This window comes from Myodes glareolus, chromosome 22 (genome assembly GCF_982192425.1).
Source record: "Myodes glareolus chromosome 22, mMyoGla1.1, whole genome shotgun sequence".
NCBI classification, from domain to species: Eukaryota; Metazoa; Chordata; class Mammalia; order Rodentia; family Cricetidae; genus Myodes; species Myodes glareolus.
Window position 1 is genome coordinate 13,213,693 of NC_142047.1, and position 16,114 is coordinate 13,229,806.

Consider the following 16,114-nt stretch of genomic DNA (forward strand, 5'->3'; position numbering starts at 1 on the left):
GTACACGGTAAAGTGCCTCTCTCTCTCTCTCTCTCTCTCTCTCTCTCTCTCTCTCTCTCCTATTCTGTCTTGTCTCCTGTGCCCTGTTCGCAGCCGTGTTGGTTCTGGCCTTCTTTTTCTGTGGCCTTTGTTCTTGCTGGTGTCCTGTTGCTTGCCATGACCAGAGCCTGCTCCCCAGGGGGCAGAGGAATCACAAGGGCTCACAGCCTCACCTGCCACTGTGACCCACTAGCTCTTACCCAGAACAGAAGGGGCAAGACGTGTTCTTCCTCACATGTGATGTCAGCAGGGCCACGCAGCTGGGGAGAATACTCACCAGAGCAGCTGAGGTGTAGGAAACGGACTTTTCAGAGAGGAGGTGGCCATAACACTGAGGAGCCTCTACCTGGCACATCTTTCTAGCCCACTGTGGTAGGGCACACCTAACCCTTAGGGACTGAGGCAGGAGAATCTTAGAGGCTCAGGTGTGCCTGACTTACATAATGTGTCCCTGCCTCAAAAACGATAAGATATATATAGAAGTCAGTGTTCTTCTTTAACACCTAACAAGCAGTTAGAAATAAACACTGATCAGTGGACAAAAGTATATACGAAGAAATATCAGGACTGGGTGGTGGTGGCGCAAGCCTTTAATCCCAGCACTCAGGAGGCAGAGGCAGATGATCTCTGAGTTGGAGGCCAGCCTGGTCTGCATAGTTCTAGACCAGCCAGGGATGCATAGACAGATTCTTTCTCAAAACAAAAAAGACACCTTAGTTAAGTGTTTGTCATGCAAACATGAGGACCCAAGTTCAGTCTCTAGAACCCATGGAAAGCCTGACATGGTGGCACGCACATATGAACGCAGAACTCGGGGTGGAGAGACAGATCCCTGGGGATCCCTTGCTGGCCAGGATGAGATCCTGCTTCAAATGATAATTGGTGACACCTGGAGAACGTCACCTAAAGATGACTTGTCTCCAGCTGCACACATCTGCACAGACACGTGCACATCTGCACAGACACATGCACATCTGCACTGACACATGCACATATCTACACAGACACATCACACATCTGCACAGACACATGCTCACATCTACACAGACACATGCACATATCTGCACAGACACATGCACACATCTGCAGACACATCACACATCTACACAGACACATGCATACATCTGCAGAGACACATACACACCTACACAGACACATCACACATCTACACAGACACATGCACATCTGCACAGACACATGCTCATCTACACAGACACATGCACACATCTACACAGACACATCACACATCTGCACAGACACATGCACATCTGCACAGACACATCTCACATCTACACAGACACATGCACATCTACACAGACATCACCCATCTACACAGACACATGCACATCTGCACAGACACATCACACATCTACACAGACACATCACACATCTGCACAGACACATGCGCATCTACACAGACACATGCACATCTGCACAGACACATGCTCATCTACACAGACACATGCACATCTATACAGACACATATACACACACATTAAGGCAAGAAACAAATTGACCAAGAGGGCTGGAAGCACAGCAGCACCCACACACACACACATACACAGCTATAACCAGCTTTCCTCACCATACCAGGAAATGGGTCTGGTGCTAGGCAGCTCTGCCCATGACTTGGGCAGTAACCAGTATGAGACATGTTTGCTCTGGGACTGCAGCCTTGGTCCATTCCAATGTCCTGAGACCTCACACCAATTGTGAGTCAATAACTGGGACAACAGCCAAGATTAAAGAGAAAGCACAGAAGAATTCATCACAAGTTGAGCCTCTGAGGGTTTTCTGTTAAACACAGCCCTTGTCCAAGCCTGACATAGATCTCTCCAGAAATAGCACCAGAGGCTGACTGGAGCCCAGAGCTGTCGAGGGAGGCATCAGGAAAGGGAGGTGAGCATGGCAGCGTGCAGAGCCAGATGGGGCATACCCATAATCCCAGCACTCAGGAGCATGACATCAGAGGATCTCAAGGCAACATGGGCTTCATGGTGAAACTTTGTCTCAAGGAAATAAAAAAAAAGAGCTGGTGAGATGTCTAAACTAGTAAAGGCACTTGCCACCAAGCCTGACAACCTGAGTTCTACCGGATCTATGTGGTAAAGAAGAGAACCAACTCCCAAATGTTGTCCACACATGGTGTGACACGTTTGCCCACAAAATAAGTAAATTAATTTCAAAGGTTTTTTGACTATCCAGGTGCTGGTGGTACACACCTTTAATCCCAGCAGTCAGGAGGCAGAGACAGGTGGATCTCTGAGCTCAAGGTCAGCCTGGTCTACAGAGTGAGCTCCAGGACAGCCAGAGCTACACAGAGAATCCCTGTCTTGGAAAACAAACAAAAAAAGGTTTTTTTGGCTGGGCCTTCAGGAGAAAAAACAAAAGCAGGAAGATCTCTGAATTCAAAGACTACCCGGCCTATGTTGTATGTTTGAGGACTCCATATTAAGGCCTTCTCTCCAAAAGCAGAAAAAGAATAAAATTATAGAAATCCAGGGTTTGTGGCCAGAGGTTGAGCCGTGCAGCAGTCAATGAGTTGATCTAGATCGCAAAGGGCCTTGGCATGTCAAACCAAGTCTGCCTTGCTCTTTAAGAACTCAGATTTGGGAAGGATCCTCAGTAGAATGAAATGGTGAAAAGACAGGAAGTAGATGTGTGGGGTGCTAGGGTCTGTCGTAAAAGGTGGCCCCAATGAGCAATGGATACTTGGGATAGCACCCTCTGGGGCTTGGGGTGAAGACAGCAGACAGATGTGACGCTAGGATATGTGTTTGGGCCCTGAGTAAGGGTGGGGGTTCATTAACCTCAAGCTCTTGATAGTCCCATGCCGTACCATCCTCTTAGGAAACCAATTTGTGGGTAGCTAAGAGCCCCCTGTGTCTTTGGGGTCTGCCTGGCTAAGCTCAGCAGGCCACACTTTTTACCACTGGCAAAGATAGATGAGGACCTTAGCAGACTGAGGCAGCAACCATAGCTGAGATCATGTTGGCAATTGAAAAGACCAACCCCTGATCACTGTGTCCTTCAACTTGAGGGAAGTGCACCATGCCGACTCCTTCAGAAGGAGGGTAGATCTCTGGCAGCCTCTGAGGCCAAAAGGCAAAGAGCGGTGGAAGAGTTGATGCGAAAGGCTGCACGTGGTGGTGCACGTGGTGGTGCACGTGGTGGTGCACGCTTTAGCCCCAGAACCTGGGAGGCAGGTGAAGGAGGAGCTCTATAGCTCCTGGCAAGCCACAGCTCCATAGTGAGACACTGTCTTAAGAAACCTATAAGGAAAAAGTTAGTGCAGAGTCGGGGTCTTCAGCAAACTATGAGATCAGGATCTCCTCAAAGCCATCTGGTTTCCAGGCCAAAACTAGCATCCATCGGAAAGGGATGGGATGTGCCTGACTCAGCCCAGACCTGGGTGCAGGCAAGAGGGACCACATGGGGTTGTGGGCCCCTCCCCAGCCTGACTTCCACTCCATCTCTTCCCTTCCCCAACCCTGACATCCCCCAACAGAGGCAATAGCAAAGGGAAAGACATCAACACCATTAAGTCTCTACGAGTCCTCCGGGTGCTACGACCTCTAAAGACCATCAAGCGGCTGCCAAAGCTAAAGGTGAGACAGGTCGGGAGAGAGGGTCCTCAGGCTGGCCACGCACAGATCGAAGGGTTGCACATTACTCCAGAATGGTCTGAGAAACAGACCATGGTGGGAAGACAATCCCAAATTCAAGGTCAGTCTGGATCCACAGGGGATCCCTGTTTCAAAACACATTCAAGGAGATGCTAGTTGCCCCGTGGCCTTTGTATATGGGTGTGCTTACTAGGCTTGTACAGCAGATGGCAGCAAAGGGGTTGGCTGGCAGAATCTGCCCTAGGTCGGGATTTCTTTTGGTGGTCACTGCAGAGACAGGGCAGACCCTAGTGATAAGGCACTGGTTCCAGGGTAACAGAACTACATAAATAGTCAGGACATGGGGACGGATCTCAGTTGGCAGATGCTTGCCTAGTGTACAAGAAGCACTGGGTTCCATACCCAGGGACTCAAACTGTGGAGGCAGGAGGATTAGAAAGTCAAAGTCATTCTTTTAAGGCTCTCCTGAGCTACACAAGACCCTGCCCAAAAATGGTTGTAAGGTACCTGGAACAGGACACCTGGTGCACAGTCACCATACTGGTGTTAGGGGACAAGGGTGAGGAAAGGTCCATGCACACATGGAATCTGCTTTCCCCAATGTTTTCAAGCCAGCTGTTAGAACCCATAGGTGCCTCGGATCCAGAGGAAGCGGCAGCCATGCTTCCAGCCTCATGCCTCTTCCCCTGACGCCGGCTGTGTTTGCCTCTTCCTCCGGCCAGGCCGTGTTTGACTGCGTGGTGAACTCACTCAAGAACGTCTTCAACATCCTCATCGTGTACATGCTCTTCATGTTCATCTTTGCTGTGGTGGCTGTGCAGCTCTTCAAGGGCAAATTCTTCCACTGCACGGATGAGTCCAAGGAGTTCGAGCGAGACTGTCGGTGGGTGGCCCAAGGTCTCCGGGACATGGCAGGGGAGGGTGAAGTACAGGGTCAGCGGTCCAGACACTGAGGCAGAGGGATGACTCTGGGTCCACTTGGATCAAGGGTAGGATTTTTAAAGCCAGGTATGGTGGTACACACCTAGGTCCTCAGCACTCAGAAGGCTGAGTTGTGAGACCAGCCTGAGTTACAGAGTGGGCACTTGTCTCAGAAACTAGTGTACGAGCTTGGTGTGTGCAAGGCAAGGTGCACGTCCACTCCCTGGCATAAAAAGTAATAACAAGGAAGAAGTGTGCAGCATGAGGCACAGACCCTTGGGAGCTGAGATGGGAGGTTGGAGAGGTCCAGGCAAGCCTGGGCTACACCGAGAGAGACCCTATCTCATCAGAGAAACAGTTTGAGAATTAGGGCCCACAAACTGGATTAAGCCATTCTCCTAGTCTCCCAGTGACTTGGTGAAGTGGGGCTCCACAGTCCCTCGTTGGGGCGTGTCTGAGCAGCCCTATTCAGTTACTTCCAGGCACAGTGACACAGGCCTGTCATTCCACTGCTTGGGACACTGAGGCAGGAAGAGCCAAGAATTCCAGCCAGCCTGGGCTACATTGTGAGACCCTGCCATACAAAAAGGCTCCTAGACTCTATGGTGGTGTCTGAAGCTCACTCCTTCCTGCTCTGAAAGAAGCAGCCATTGCCTCTTGAGGTGTGAGAACCCTGAAATAGGGCGTCCCTGTGTTTGCCTCCTCGCCCTGCCTGTGTCCCCACACCCACACTCAAGCCTGGGTCTCGACTCCCACAAGGACAGCGCTATGCACCTCCAGGCAGCACAAATGGCCTTAGGGAGGTGGTGGTGCCCTGCTGACTAACCAGCTCTTTGTGACAGAGGCAAGTACCTCCTGTATGAGAAGAACGAGGTGAAGGCCCGAGACCGAGAGTGGAAGAAGTACGAGTTCCACTACGACAACGTGCTCTGGGCCCTGCTCACGCTCTTCACCGTGTCCACGGGCGAGGGCTGGCCGCAGTGAGTGGCCCGCACGGAAGGGCGAGGGCTGGGGACCCCGGGAGCAGAGGAGCAGAATGGAGGGGTGGGGAGGACAGGGGTGTCAGAGCCTGGTTCTGTGCCCAAGGTCGTTACCAAGATGACTTATAGTTTAGGGGCTGTCCACGGGGCTGAGTGTGGCTCTGATGCTGAACTCTGGCCTAGCTGCTGGGAAACCCAGGTTAGACTTTAACCCCAGCATCCCGGAACAGTGGCAGAAGCAGGGGTCTCTCTGAGCCTGATGCCATGATCACCCAGGACTGCACAGTGAGACTCAGAATAAAGACTCAAGGCTGCTAGGTAGCTCTGAACGGGCCTTGCTATTCATCCGGAAGGCAGGAGTTGGGTTCCCAGCTCTCACAGCAAACTTCACCACCTGCACTTCTGGGGACCTGGTACCTCCGAGCCCTGAGGGCACTACACTTGTGTGCATGTACTCACACATACACACAGTTTTAAGTAAAAAAGTCTTTTAAAAAATAAAAATTAAGAAGAAAGAGCGAGCCCCATGGCTGGGGGGGATGAGTCAGTTGGTAAAGGCCTAAGTTTGAATTTCAGCAGCTGCATAGCAGCCAGGCATGCAGACACACACTTCAGTCCCCAGTACTAGCCCCAGGAGCTCCGTGGCTGTCCAGCTTGGCTAAACCAGCAAGCTCCAGGGTCAGCAAGAAACTCTGTCTCCCAGAATAAGGCAGGGTCAGCAACGTAGCTCAGCAGGCAATGGGACCTGCGTGGTGCAAGGAAGGAACTGACTCCCAAAAGTTCTCCTCCCTAATATGGCAGACATGTACACACAAACAAATACATTTAAATGTTGGGACCCAGTGGGCAAGAGTGCTTGCAGTTCTCCTAGAAGACCTGACAGTCCCCAGAACCCCAGGCTGGCGGCTCACAGCACCTGTGACTCCAGCTCCAGGGGACTCAGCCTCCTCCTCTGGCCTCTGGACACCTGCACTCATCTGCCTCCTAGGCACACTCACAAAGATGAATTTAAGAAGAAAGTCATAGCCACACAGAAATGATTTGTCCAAACAAGGTACCCGTGTTCATCACGGTGAGCATACATGTTATCACATCTACTATACACAGGCACTGTTTAGACACCAATTTTTTCCCTTTGATCAGAGATTATTTACAGAACAAGACAGCCATGAACACTGCATTCACCAGACAGAGAACTTTTGTGTCTGTGTGTATGTGGTGCTGGAAATGGAACCAAGGGCCTCACATATTCAAGGCACGGAGCCCCACCAAGAGAGTTTTTAAGCCACACATCCTGTGCGTCTTTACGGTGCTGCTTTGACCACACTTGCACACATGCTCCTGAACCTTCTTCACACCCACCACCACCTGTGTTTAAATGCCCACACTGACCGATGCCTGCTTCCAAGATGCCCTGCCTCATCCGCCACCACAAACTTGACTTTAGATACCAACCAAGGAGTCCTTAGAAGAGTCTCCAAACTGCTGAATATCAGTTTCCCTGTGTGCAAAGTGGAGCCAGGGCTGCTGGGAAAGTGTGAAATGCTTGACATTCTTTGGCACATAATCAACCCAGTGCTTCTCAGAAGGCATTGACTGGGTTTATCTCTTCCATCTCTTGTCTTCTCCCCCACACCGCCCTGTGTCCCTGCTCCTCCCATCCCCTCTGCTGCTCTCCTGTTTCCCTCCCACCTTTCACAGGGTCCTCAAGCACTCAGTGGATGCCACTTTTGAGAACCAGGGCCCCAGCCCCGGGTATCGCATGGAGATGTCCATCTTCTACGTGGTGTACTTTGTGGTGTTTCCCTTCTTCTTTGTCAACATCTTTGTGGCCTTGATCATCATCACCTTTCAGGAGCAGGGAGACAAGATGATGGAGGAGTACAGCCTGGAAAAAAATGAGGTACCACTGCCTAGTTGTGTTCCCAGTTTAAAAATGTACTCCGCCTTGATCTCTCTCTCTCTTTCTTTCTCTTTCTCTCTCTCTCTCTCTCTCTCTCTCTCTCTCTCTCTCTCTTTCTCTCTCTCTCTCCCTCCCTCCCTCTCCCTCCCACACACATAAACATGCGCACGTGTACACACACACACGTACAGCAAGAAACCTAAATGAAAAAAAAGGAAGGACGTTACTGGAGGAGTCGGGTTTATTATAGATAAAAGGGAAAGTATAGCCAGAGACTGAGACATCTGGGAGGGTCCAGAGGGTACGTGATCCTGAGCCTGGCCACGTGAGGGGAGGTGGGAGGAAAGACGGGAGAAAATCGCCTCGCCAAGAGGGGCAGCCTGGGCCAAGAGACTGACCAAGAGGGTATAGAGTAGACCAAAAAGCCTGGTAACCAAAATGGCTGGATTATATACGGAAGAGCAGCTGGGGGAAGGGTAGTCTAGCCCATGGCTGGGGAATTTGGGGTAAGGGTAGGGATATGCCAGCCATACCCTGTGATAGGTAGGGACTGAAGGATGCTGGGAAAAACTGACAACCACGTCCACTTTGTGTAAATAGGCAACTCAGTTAACCTTTTGTCCCAGGTTTGAGACCTAACATCCCACTCTTTTTGTTGATAATCAGTGGTAAGGGGGATGCAGTCTTTTCTGTGACTACTTCCTGTTGACATTGGGGCATCATTGTTAGGTACCCAAGAAAGTTGGGATGTTGGCCAAGGCCGAGAAGAACAGGCCGTTTCACTGACTATCCAGGCTCTTCAAGACTCTCTGGGGTTAGAGAAGTGTAGGTCTTATTGGAGCAGTCTGTGAGGCTGGACCACCTGGGATGTCTTAGGTAGGGTTTCTATTGCTGTGAAGAGACACTATGACCACAGCAAGTCTTATAAAGAAAACATTTAATTGAGGTGGCCTCCTTATAGTTCAGAGTTTTAGCCCATTATTATTGTGGCGGGAAGCATGGTGGCATGCAGGTAGACATGATGCTGGCTACATCTTAATCAGAAGACCACAGAAAATGGCCTGTGACACTCAGAGTAGTTTGAAAATAGGAGAACTCAAAGCCCACCCCCCACAGTGACACACTTCCTCCAATAATGTCACACCTACTCCAACAAGGCCACACCTCTTTAGTGAGTTTCTTTTCTGAACTGGTAACAAGGAAACCTATAACGTTTTCAACTCCTTTGGAGACCCAAGAAGGAAATAATATTACCTGAGTAAGAAAAAAATGTAAGCAAGGAACTTCCAAAAAAAAATGTGAAAAATGACAAAACAGCTGGCTGCCTGGGCAGTCACCCAAAGGTCCTCTGCAGTGTTGGGCATCCGTCTTTGGCCGACAGGCCTAGCATATTTGACAGACTTTTCTGTGAAGCAGGATATTCCAAGGGACTGTCAATACTTGTCTTGACAAAGTTTGACAGTCACTTTCTTTTGTGTCCTGTTTGTCCAAATTGGACAGCATACTGTCAACAATTGAGGCAAGGGCACTTTCTTGCCCAGTGGCTAACTTTTATCACAAAGAAAGTAACTCCATATGGAGTTTTTTCAGTGTCCATCCTCTTCTCTGAAGCAGATTGGTGCTGCCAGGAGCAGAAAGTGTCTCATTGTCATTATTAATTTAAATGCCATATTCTGTAGATCTCTGAAGTGTTTGAAGACAATCTATCTATCTAAAATATATGTTTGACCTTGAAAACATACCTAATATGACTACAAGTTCAATTGTAGTAGGTGACTATTTACTAACTTGCATTTCCTTATTATCCTAAATAGTTGGTAATAATAACTTTCAAGGAGTAGAAATTTCCATTACATTGTTCAATGAGCTGTATAGATACAATACCTTGATCAAGATTAGAAATGTATATACAGAATGTTTTAACAAAAATAACCTTAAATTTGTATCAATATACAAAAATCCATACCAGTGTAAAATATTTAAAACTAGTGGTTGCTTTTTTGACTTAAAAGTAGATTCAATAATCTACCTTTTTATCCTAATTCTATATCCCCCTTTTCTTTTCACAGTAGGCTCAATAATTTACCCTTATATCCTATCATATCTATATTCCCCTTTCTTCTTTTCAAAATGAGAACCCTGAATCTAAACTCCTTTGTTCATCTTTTTCCCTGACCATTACCAATAACAATTTGTAACCAATTCCCCAAAACAATGCCAAATATCCATAACTCACTGAACAATCAAAAACCACCCACCCCATCTCTTGGGAAAGTGGGCTTCATGTTCTTAAAATACTTCCTGCTGTCTGTTAATTGTCAAGTCCTGGGAGAGGTCACTATATCATTTGTTGTCCAGTCTCTGCATACTGGGAATGTCCCAAGTCCTGCTAGGGTAATCTGTTAGGCTGGGTCATGCCTGCTAGCCACCTCGAAACTGTTCTGAGCAGTTTGTAGTCCAAAGCTAATCTTTAGGTGGTGTTTTTCAGCTTAGTGGTGTTATCATAGTCCTGGTGGAATCATCATTGTGGGCTCCCTTCCTCCTTTTGGAGACTTCAAAGGTTACTGTTAGGTGGTCATGGTTCCCCTGCAGAAAAACATTTTAAATGTCATATGCAGTGGATCTCAAAGAGGTTAAAAGATCAATATTTGTTATGTACATCCATAGTATAAAAACTTATTTCCTAGATACCTAGGGATTAAACCTCAAACCAAGATCACGTACAGAAAGCTAGAGGGAGTCATTTTCTAGAATTAGTACTCTACATGACCATTAATAACATGGCAAAAATGTTTAAAATACATACAGATATATTAATCTTATAAATTTTGAGATAATATTCATTCATGACTTATGAAAAAGTTCCAAAGAGTCAAAATAAAACCAAAGGATTATGAGATTAGTGGCAATAGAGTAATCCCTAATTTTGCTTTATTTTCTGTCCTATATCAGGTGGCTCTTCTGACATGAGACAGAGATTTTCGATTTTACTTTAACAAACATGCTTGGGTTTAGAAAAGGAGAGAGTCACATTCCAATTCCAAAGCCAGCTTTAATTTTTAATTGAATTGGGACTACAGAAAGACCATTTCCATTAAATGTCTGTAGAGAATAGCAGAAACAAACATTTGGGAAGATTTATTAAATTTCATCCTCGGGCTGGAAAGATGGCTCAGTAGTTAAGAGCATTGCCTGCTCTCCCAAATGTCCTGAGTTCAATTCCCAGCAACCACATGGTGGCTCACAACCATCTGTAATGAGGTCTGGTGCCCTCTTCTGGTCTGCAGTCATGAAATTTCATCCTCTTGGAAACGTGATATACCAATAGGCCAATTTACTCTTTTTCTTGGTGTGCTTTTTTCTGAATGATTTGTCCTTTTTCTTCAGATGTCTCATTTGTCCAGTGGTCTTCAGATTCCTTAGCTGGATGTCTTTATTCTCCTGGAAAGATAAAAAGACAACCCTTGCCCAACCCTGACTTTGGGAAGTTATATCTGATCAAATGAGAAGCATTTGTTAGTCATATAAGTTAGTTTACATTGAATGGTCACACTGATTGATGAACTAATTAAGAGATCTCTCTTGATCTGATGAACTATGATCTCTTCTAATTAAGAGATCTCTCTTGTTCAAATTGAACATTTATCAGTTTTGATGGTATCCATACCTTTTCTTCTCCTGTGGAAACAAAAGCAAAATCCCTCTCCAGTGTAACACATATCTTGGTTTCCATTCTGAGGTCAGTAGATCTTTAAAGGCTGATTTAATTCCATAGTTTTTTCTACTATCCACTGTCTCTCCATTGCTGTTGTTCCTTTTCATTAGCATTTAGAAAATTCAAAGTTAAAGAATTAAACAATCTATTTCTGGGGGTCTTTATTACCTTTTTATGTTTATTTAACATATCCTTTAGAGTTCAATTTGATCTTCTATAATTGCTTGCCTGTAGGATTATATGGTATACCTGTAATATGCTCTATATTGTAATAAGCAAAAAACTGTTTCATTTGCCAGAGACATATGCTGGAGCATTGTCAGTCTTAATTTGTACAGGTATACCTGTTGTAAGGAGGCCGCTTGTTCGTTTTCCGGCTGCCCAGACTCCCGAAATATTCACACACAAACCATACTATTTAAATCACTGCTTGGACCATTAACTCTTGCTTCTTATTTGCTAACTCTTACATCTTAGTTTAACCCATCTTTATTAATCTTTATTAATTTATTAATAATATTATTAAATTAATTAATTATTAATCTGTGCATCACCACAAGGTTATGACCTACCAGCAAAGTTTCAGCAGGTCTGTCTCTGGCAGTGGCTACATGACTTCTCTCTGACTTTGCCTCCTTTCTCCCACCATTCAGTTTAGTTTTCCCTGCCTGTCTCTATTCTACCCTATCATGGGCTCAAGACAGTTTCTTTATTAACCAGTGGTATTCACAGCATACAGAGGGAAATCCCACATCACTTCCCAACAAATCAATAAAACTGATAATGTTTATAATTGACATTACATAAATCTCACCTAAGTTATTTATCCTCTCATGTAAATTGTTTCATTTTCAGACCGTCCAGCATATTATCATACAAGGACCTAACTCCTCCCTGCATTGGAATAGTGTTTCCCATTTTTTAATGTGGGAAAAAACTCTCTCTTTTAACTAATTCCTCCCTTTAAGAATTCCCAGTCGTCTCACCAAACCTGCTGACAAGGACGGTGAACTGTGAGGTGTAGCACATCTGAGGGAGAGCACAGGCGGTCACAGTCTGGCTGAGGACAGCTGCAGCTGTTAGCGGGTAGCCGTGTGCTGAGAGTGGCAGCCAGAGGAGAGGGTTCTAGGGAAGCAAGAGGGAGCCAGCTATCTGGAAAATGCACACAGGATTGTGCAGAAGAAGCACATGTGGCAGGAGCTTCTAGGTCGTTCTAGGTCGGGGAAGTTCTGTGGCATTTGGAGCCCAGGTGCTTCTGGAGTTTGGGTGGTAGGTGGAGACTGTTGTAGAGAGGCTGTAACAGGAAAATCCCAAGCTTACTCAGGGGCTTGGGGAAAAAAGAAAAGAAAATCTAGCCAGCAGGGACGGTGACCCCAGTGGGAGCCTCCACGTGCAGCTCCAGCCTGTGCCAGCAAAGCCCCGGGCACACAGCTCTTTCGTGAACTCATGCCTTAGTGTTAGGCACCAATTGCTGCATGAGTTCTAATTGGTCTTAATAATTAAAACCCAGAGTCAGATATGGGGCAAATGCTGACAGATCAGAGAGAAAAAGGAGCAGCCGCAGCCAACTCTTACCTGGCTAACTCCTCAGCCAAAAAAAGGGACCGAGTGCCTGTCTCCTCCCACCTTATATTCCTCTCTCTACCCAGCCATATCACTTCCTGCCTATCTCTCTATACAGACTTTCAGACCTCTGTGGTTAACTAGTGACTACCTCGGCCCTCTGATCTTCAGGCAAGTTTTATTTGCTAGAGCACAAACAAAGTATCACCACACTAGACAAATGTTACTGTAACCTCGAGTAGACCTTAGGAATTTATAAACTTTATCAAATATATCTTATTTATCAAACATATATTGTTACTTATCTACATTTTCTAGAAGCCTGGGGTTGAACAGTTAGCAAAGCCGTAAGTAGTTAGGAGTAAATCTCTAAATCAGCTTTTGTTAATCTGAGTGGACCTTTATAACCTTAAAGTTTTATCATCATAGTCCATACCAGAATATTTTAGGCCTGTTGTGTTTCCTGAGTCTAAAGAGAAATACAATAATAAGCAGTAGGACCGAGAGGTTTTACAGGCGCTGCCTTTCTTAAGACAGTGAGGTAAAGTTCATGGCACAGACCCTGTAAGTTCAGTAAAGTCGACTGCCAGCCATGTGGCTGTTATTTAAAATGCTATCTTTTGTAGATCACTTTTAAACATGAGTTGAATTTAAGTTACATATACAGTAAATAGATCTATTTTCTGAATAAGACTTGAATTTAAATAAGAGTTGAATATAGCAAATTAAGACTCAACCTTTTGTTACAAGGTTTTTTTGTTTTGTTTTTCAAGACAGAATTTCTCTGTGTAGCTTTGGAGCCTGTCCTGGAACTTGCTCTATCGCCCGCCTGCCTCTGCCTCCCAAGTGCTGGAGTTAGAGAGATGTGTGCCTCCACTGTCTGATGTTTCAGTACAAGTTTTTTTTTAATATTTATTTATTTATTATGTATACAATATTTTGTCTGTGTGTCTGTGTGCAGGCCAGAAGAGGGCATCAGATATCAGTTCAGATGGTTGTGAGCCACCATGTGGTTGCTGGGAATTGAACTCAGGACCCTTGGAAGAGCAGGCAATGCTCTTAACCTCTGAGCCATCTCTCCAGCCCTTCAGTACAAGTTTTAAACTGACTTCTTCGTTACAAATTTTAAAGAACTTTTTAACCATACCCAACGAACTTAGAACTCAACTCCTGAGATAGAGTTTACAGCATGATCTTCAGAGATGTTTTCAGAGCAGCGCGTAGAGGCATATTAGAGAGAAAAGATTTGTAGGAGTGGGGAGTAGAGCCTTAGAGGTAATGGACTTGGAAGTGTTGAGCAGAGCAAGTTTAGACACATGAGATTTAGGGACCATTTGTTTGTTCTGTTGCAGAAGTTACAAGTTGTGAGAATTTGGAAATCAAATTTTTGGCTATTGATCTGTAGCAAAAGCTGTAGTAATAAAATCTGAGTCTGTGGAGGAAGAAAGGGGGAGGATTCTGTAAGCTCCAGTGGGCGTGGCTTAGAGAAGCTGTGGGAGGAGTTCTGCCCTAGCAGGGGCATCCTGGCAGGGCCTAAGGAAGAGACAAATCAGGCAGCTCTGAGTGGGAGCTGAGAGCAGAAGCTCTGGGATTGTAGGCAGGATCTGAGATGAGAGAGCAGGTCACACAGGCCTGGACTGGCTTAAGGAAGCTGCGGGAAGGAGCTGAGAGGGAACAGGGTTGCAAAGCATTACAGACCAAAAAGAGTATAGAGAAGTGGTGGGGGCAAGGGAGGGGTCCCAGGCAATAGGCAAGGTGGCAGGTGGAGAGATGGCAAAGTGGGGTAGCACAGCGGGTGGGGTGGGCCGCAGCTTCTGGGGGAAAGGTGAGGGAAAGTGAGCTGAGCTGAGCTGGATGAAGTGTTGTGACAAGAATTTCTGTCCAGGGTGTCCCCAAGCAGAATGGGAAACTTGTCTGAGAAAAATGTTCCAAATCACAGAGGAAAGGTGTTTCTTGTCCTTGTGATTGAGCCCAGTGGGGCAAGGGAGCTACCTGGCACACAGGTGTGGTTTTTGTAGTGACAGTGGAGAAGCAGGCAGCTTGGGACAACACTGATCCTGTAGAGAGATGAGAGGGAGACCCAGATGGGTGTCGCAGGCCAGAGCTGAGAGATGATACCCAGTGGGTATCTCAGGAGGATGTAGAAGGCTCTGGGAGTCGGAGATACAGTTATGGCATAGACAAGGAGAGGGATGTGGGGGTGGGGGATAAGTAGTGAGAAGGCAGACCCTAGAACTTGGGGTCCAGTTTGATGGATGACAGGAGGGGGCGGGAACAAATGATCTGTACAAACCTTAGGAGAGTCAGGTCAGCAGAGTTCCTTAGAAGGGATCAGTTATGCCAGTCCCAGCTTTTGGTGCCTGATGAATGAAAAGAAGAAATAAGGAAGGAAGCACATGACTGCTTCCGGGTATGGCAGAGAAGATTTATTGTAGATTAAAGGGAGAGCATAGCCAGAGGCAGGGACAGCTGGGAGTTCAGAGTGGATGTGACCCTGAGCCTGGCCATGTGAGGAGAGGGCAGGGGGGAGAGACCACTAACCAAGATGGGTAGCCTGAGCTGAGAGACTGGCCAGGAGAGTATAGGGTAGACCAAAAGTCTAGGTAAGCAAGATGGCTGGATTATATAGGGAAGAGCAGCTGGGGGAATGGCAGCCCAATCCCTGGACTGGAAAGTTTAGGATAGAGGCCAGGGTGTGCCAACCAAATCCTATAACGGGTAGAGACTGAAGAATGCTGGGTCCACTTTGATATGTTAATGGGTACCTCTGATGGCCCTTTGTCCCAGGTTTGAGATCCAACAAAACCAACTTGTGGGGAAAGAACAACAGCAAATGTTTCCAAGCAGGGGACAATCTGCAAGATATCTCTCCTTTGAGTTTCGGGATGTGGGGGACTCATACACACATCAGATATAGGGAGATTAAATCAGTCATCCTGGTTGAGGTTGTGCTACAATAACAAGCAACCCCACGAATCCACAAAGGAACTGATTTCTTGCTCATGCTGTGTGTCCTATTCAGTGGTCCTGCCCATGCCTCCCTTATTCTTGTTGGCCAAGCTAGCACACAACATTATTTCAAGATACTTGAGAGCAAAGGATAGTGTGCCATGGTCTAGGTCTTGGTTCCTCCCCAAGTAATGTATGATTTCTCTAAGGACATATAAACAAATGTCTATTTACTCCCATATGGTGCACCAAAGACAATCAAAGAGACAATGCCAACCAGTCCTGGGTGTGTGAACCTGTGAGTTTATTGGGGTCACTTAGAGAAACGTAGAGAAACGTAGATGACTCAGAGACAGCTATATCACCAAAAAGCCACATCAGCGTAGGTGACAACTCATGAGGACTGTACCCGTTCTTG

The 16,114-nt window shown here is 46.5% G+C and overlaps 1 protein-coding gene across 6 annotated transcripts in view; it reads left to right on the forward strand.

Moving 5' to 3' along the window:
* The window catches only part of Cacna1a (calcium voltage-gated channel subunit alpha1 A), a 231,214-nt gene that overhangs the window by 164,621 nt on the left and 50,479 nt on the right, over window positions 1–16,114 (forward strand). For all 6 annotated transcript variants that reach the window (XM_087900475.1, XM_087900474.1, XM_087900473.1 and 3 more), the window contains exons 25-28: window positions 3,548–3,647; window positions 4,388–4,548; window positions 5,429–5,566; window positions 7,268–7,469. In XM_087900475.1, coding sequence (XP_087756601.1) covers window positions 3,548–3,647; window positions 4,388–4,548; window positions 5,429–5,566; window positions 7,268–7,469 — 601 coding nt within the window. The remainder of the gene's footprint in view (window positions 1–3,547; window positions 3,648–4,387; window positions 4,549–5,428; window positions 5,567–7,267; window positions 7,470–16,114) is intronic.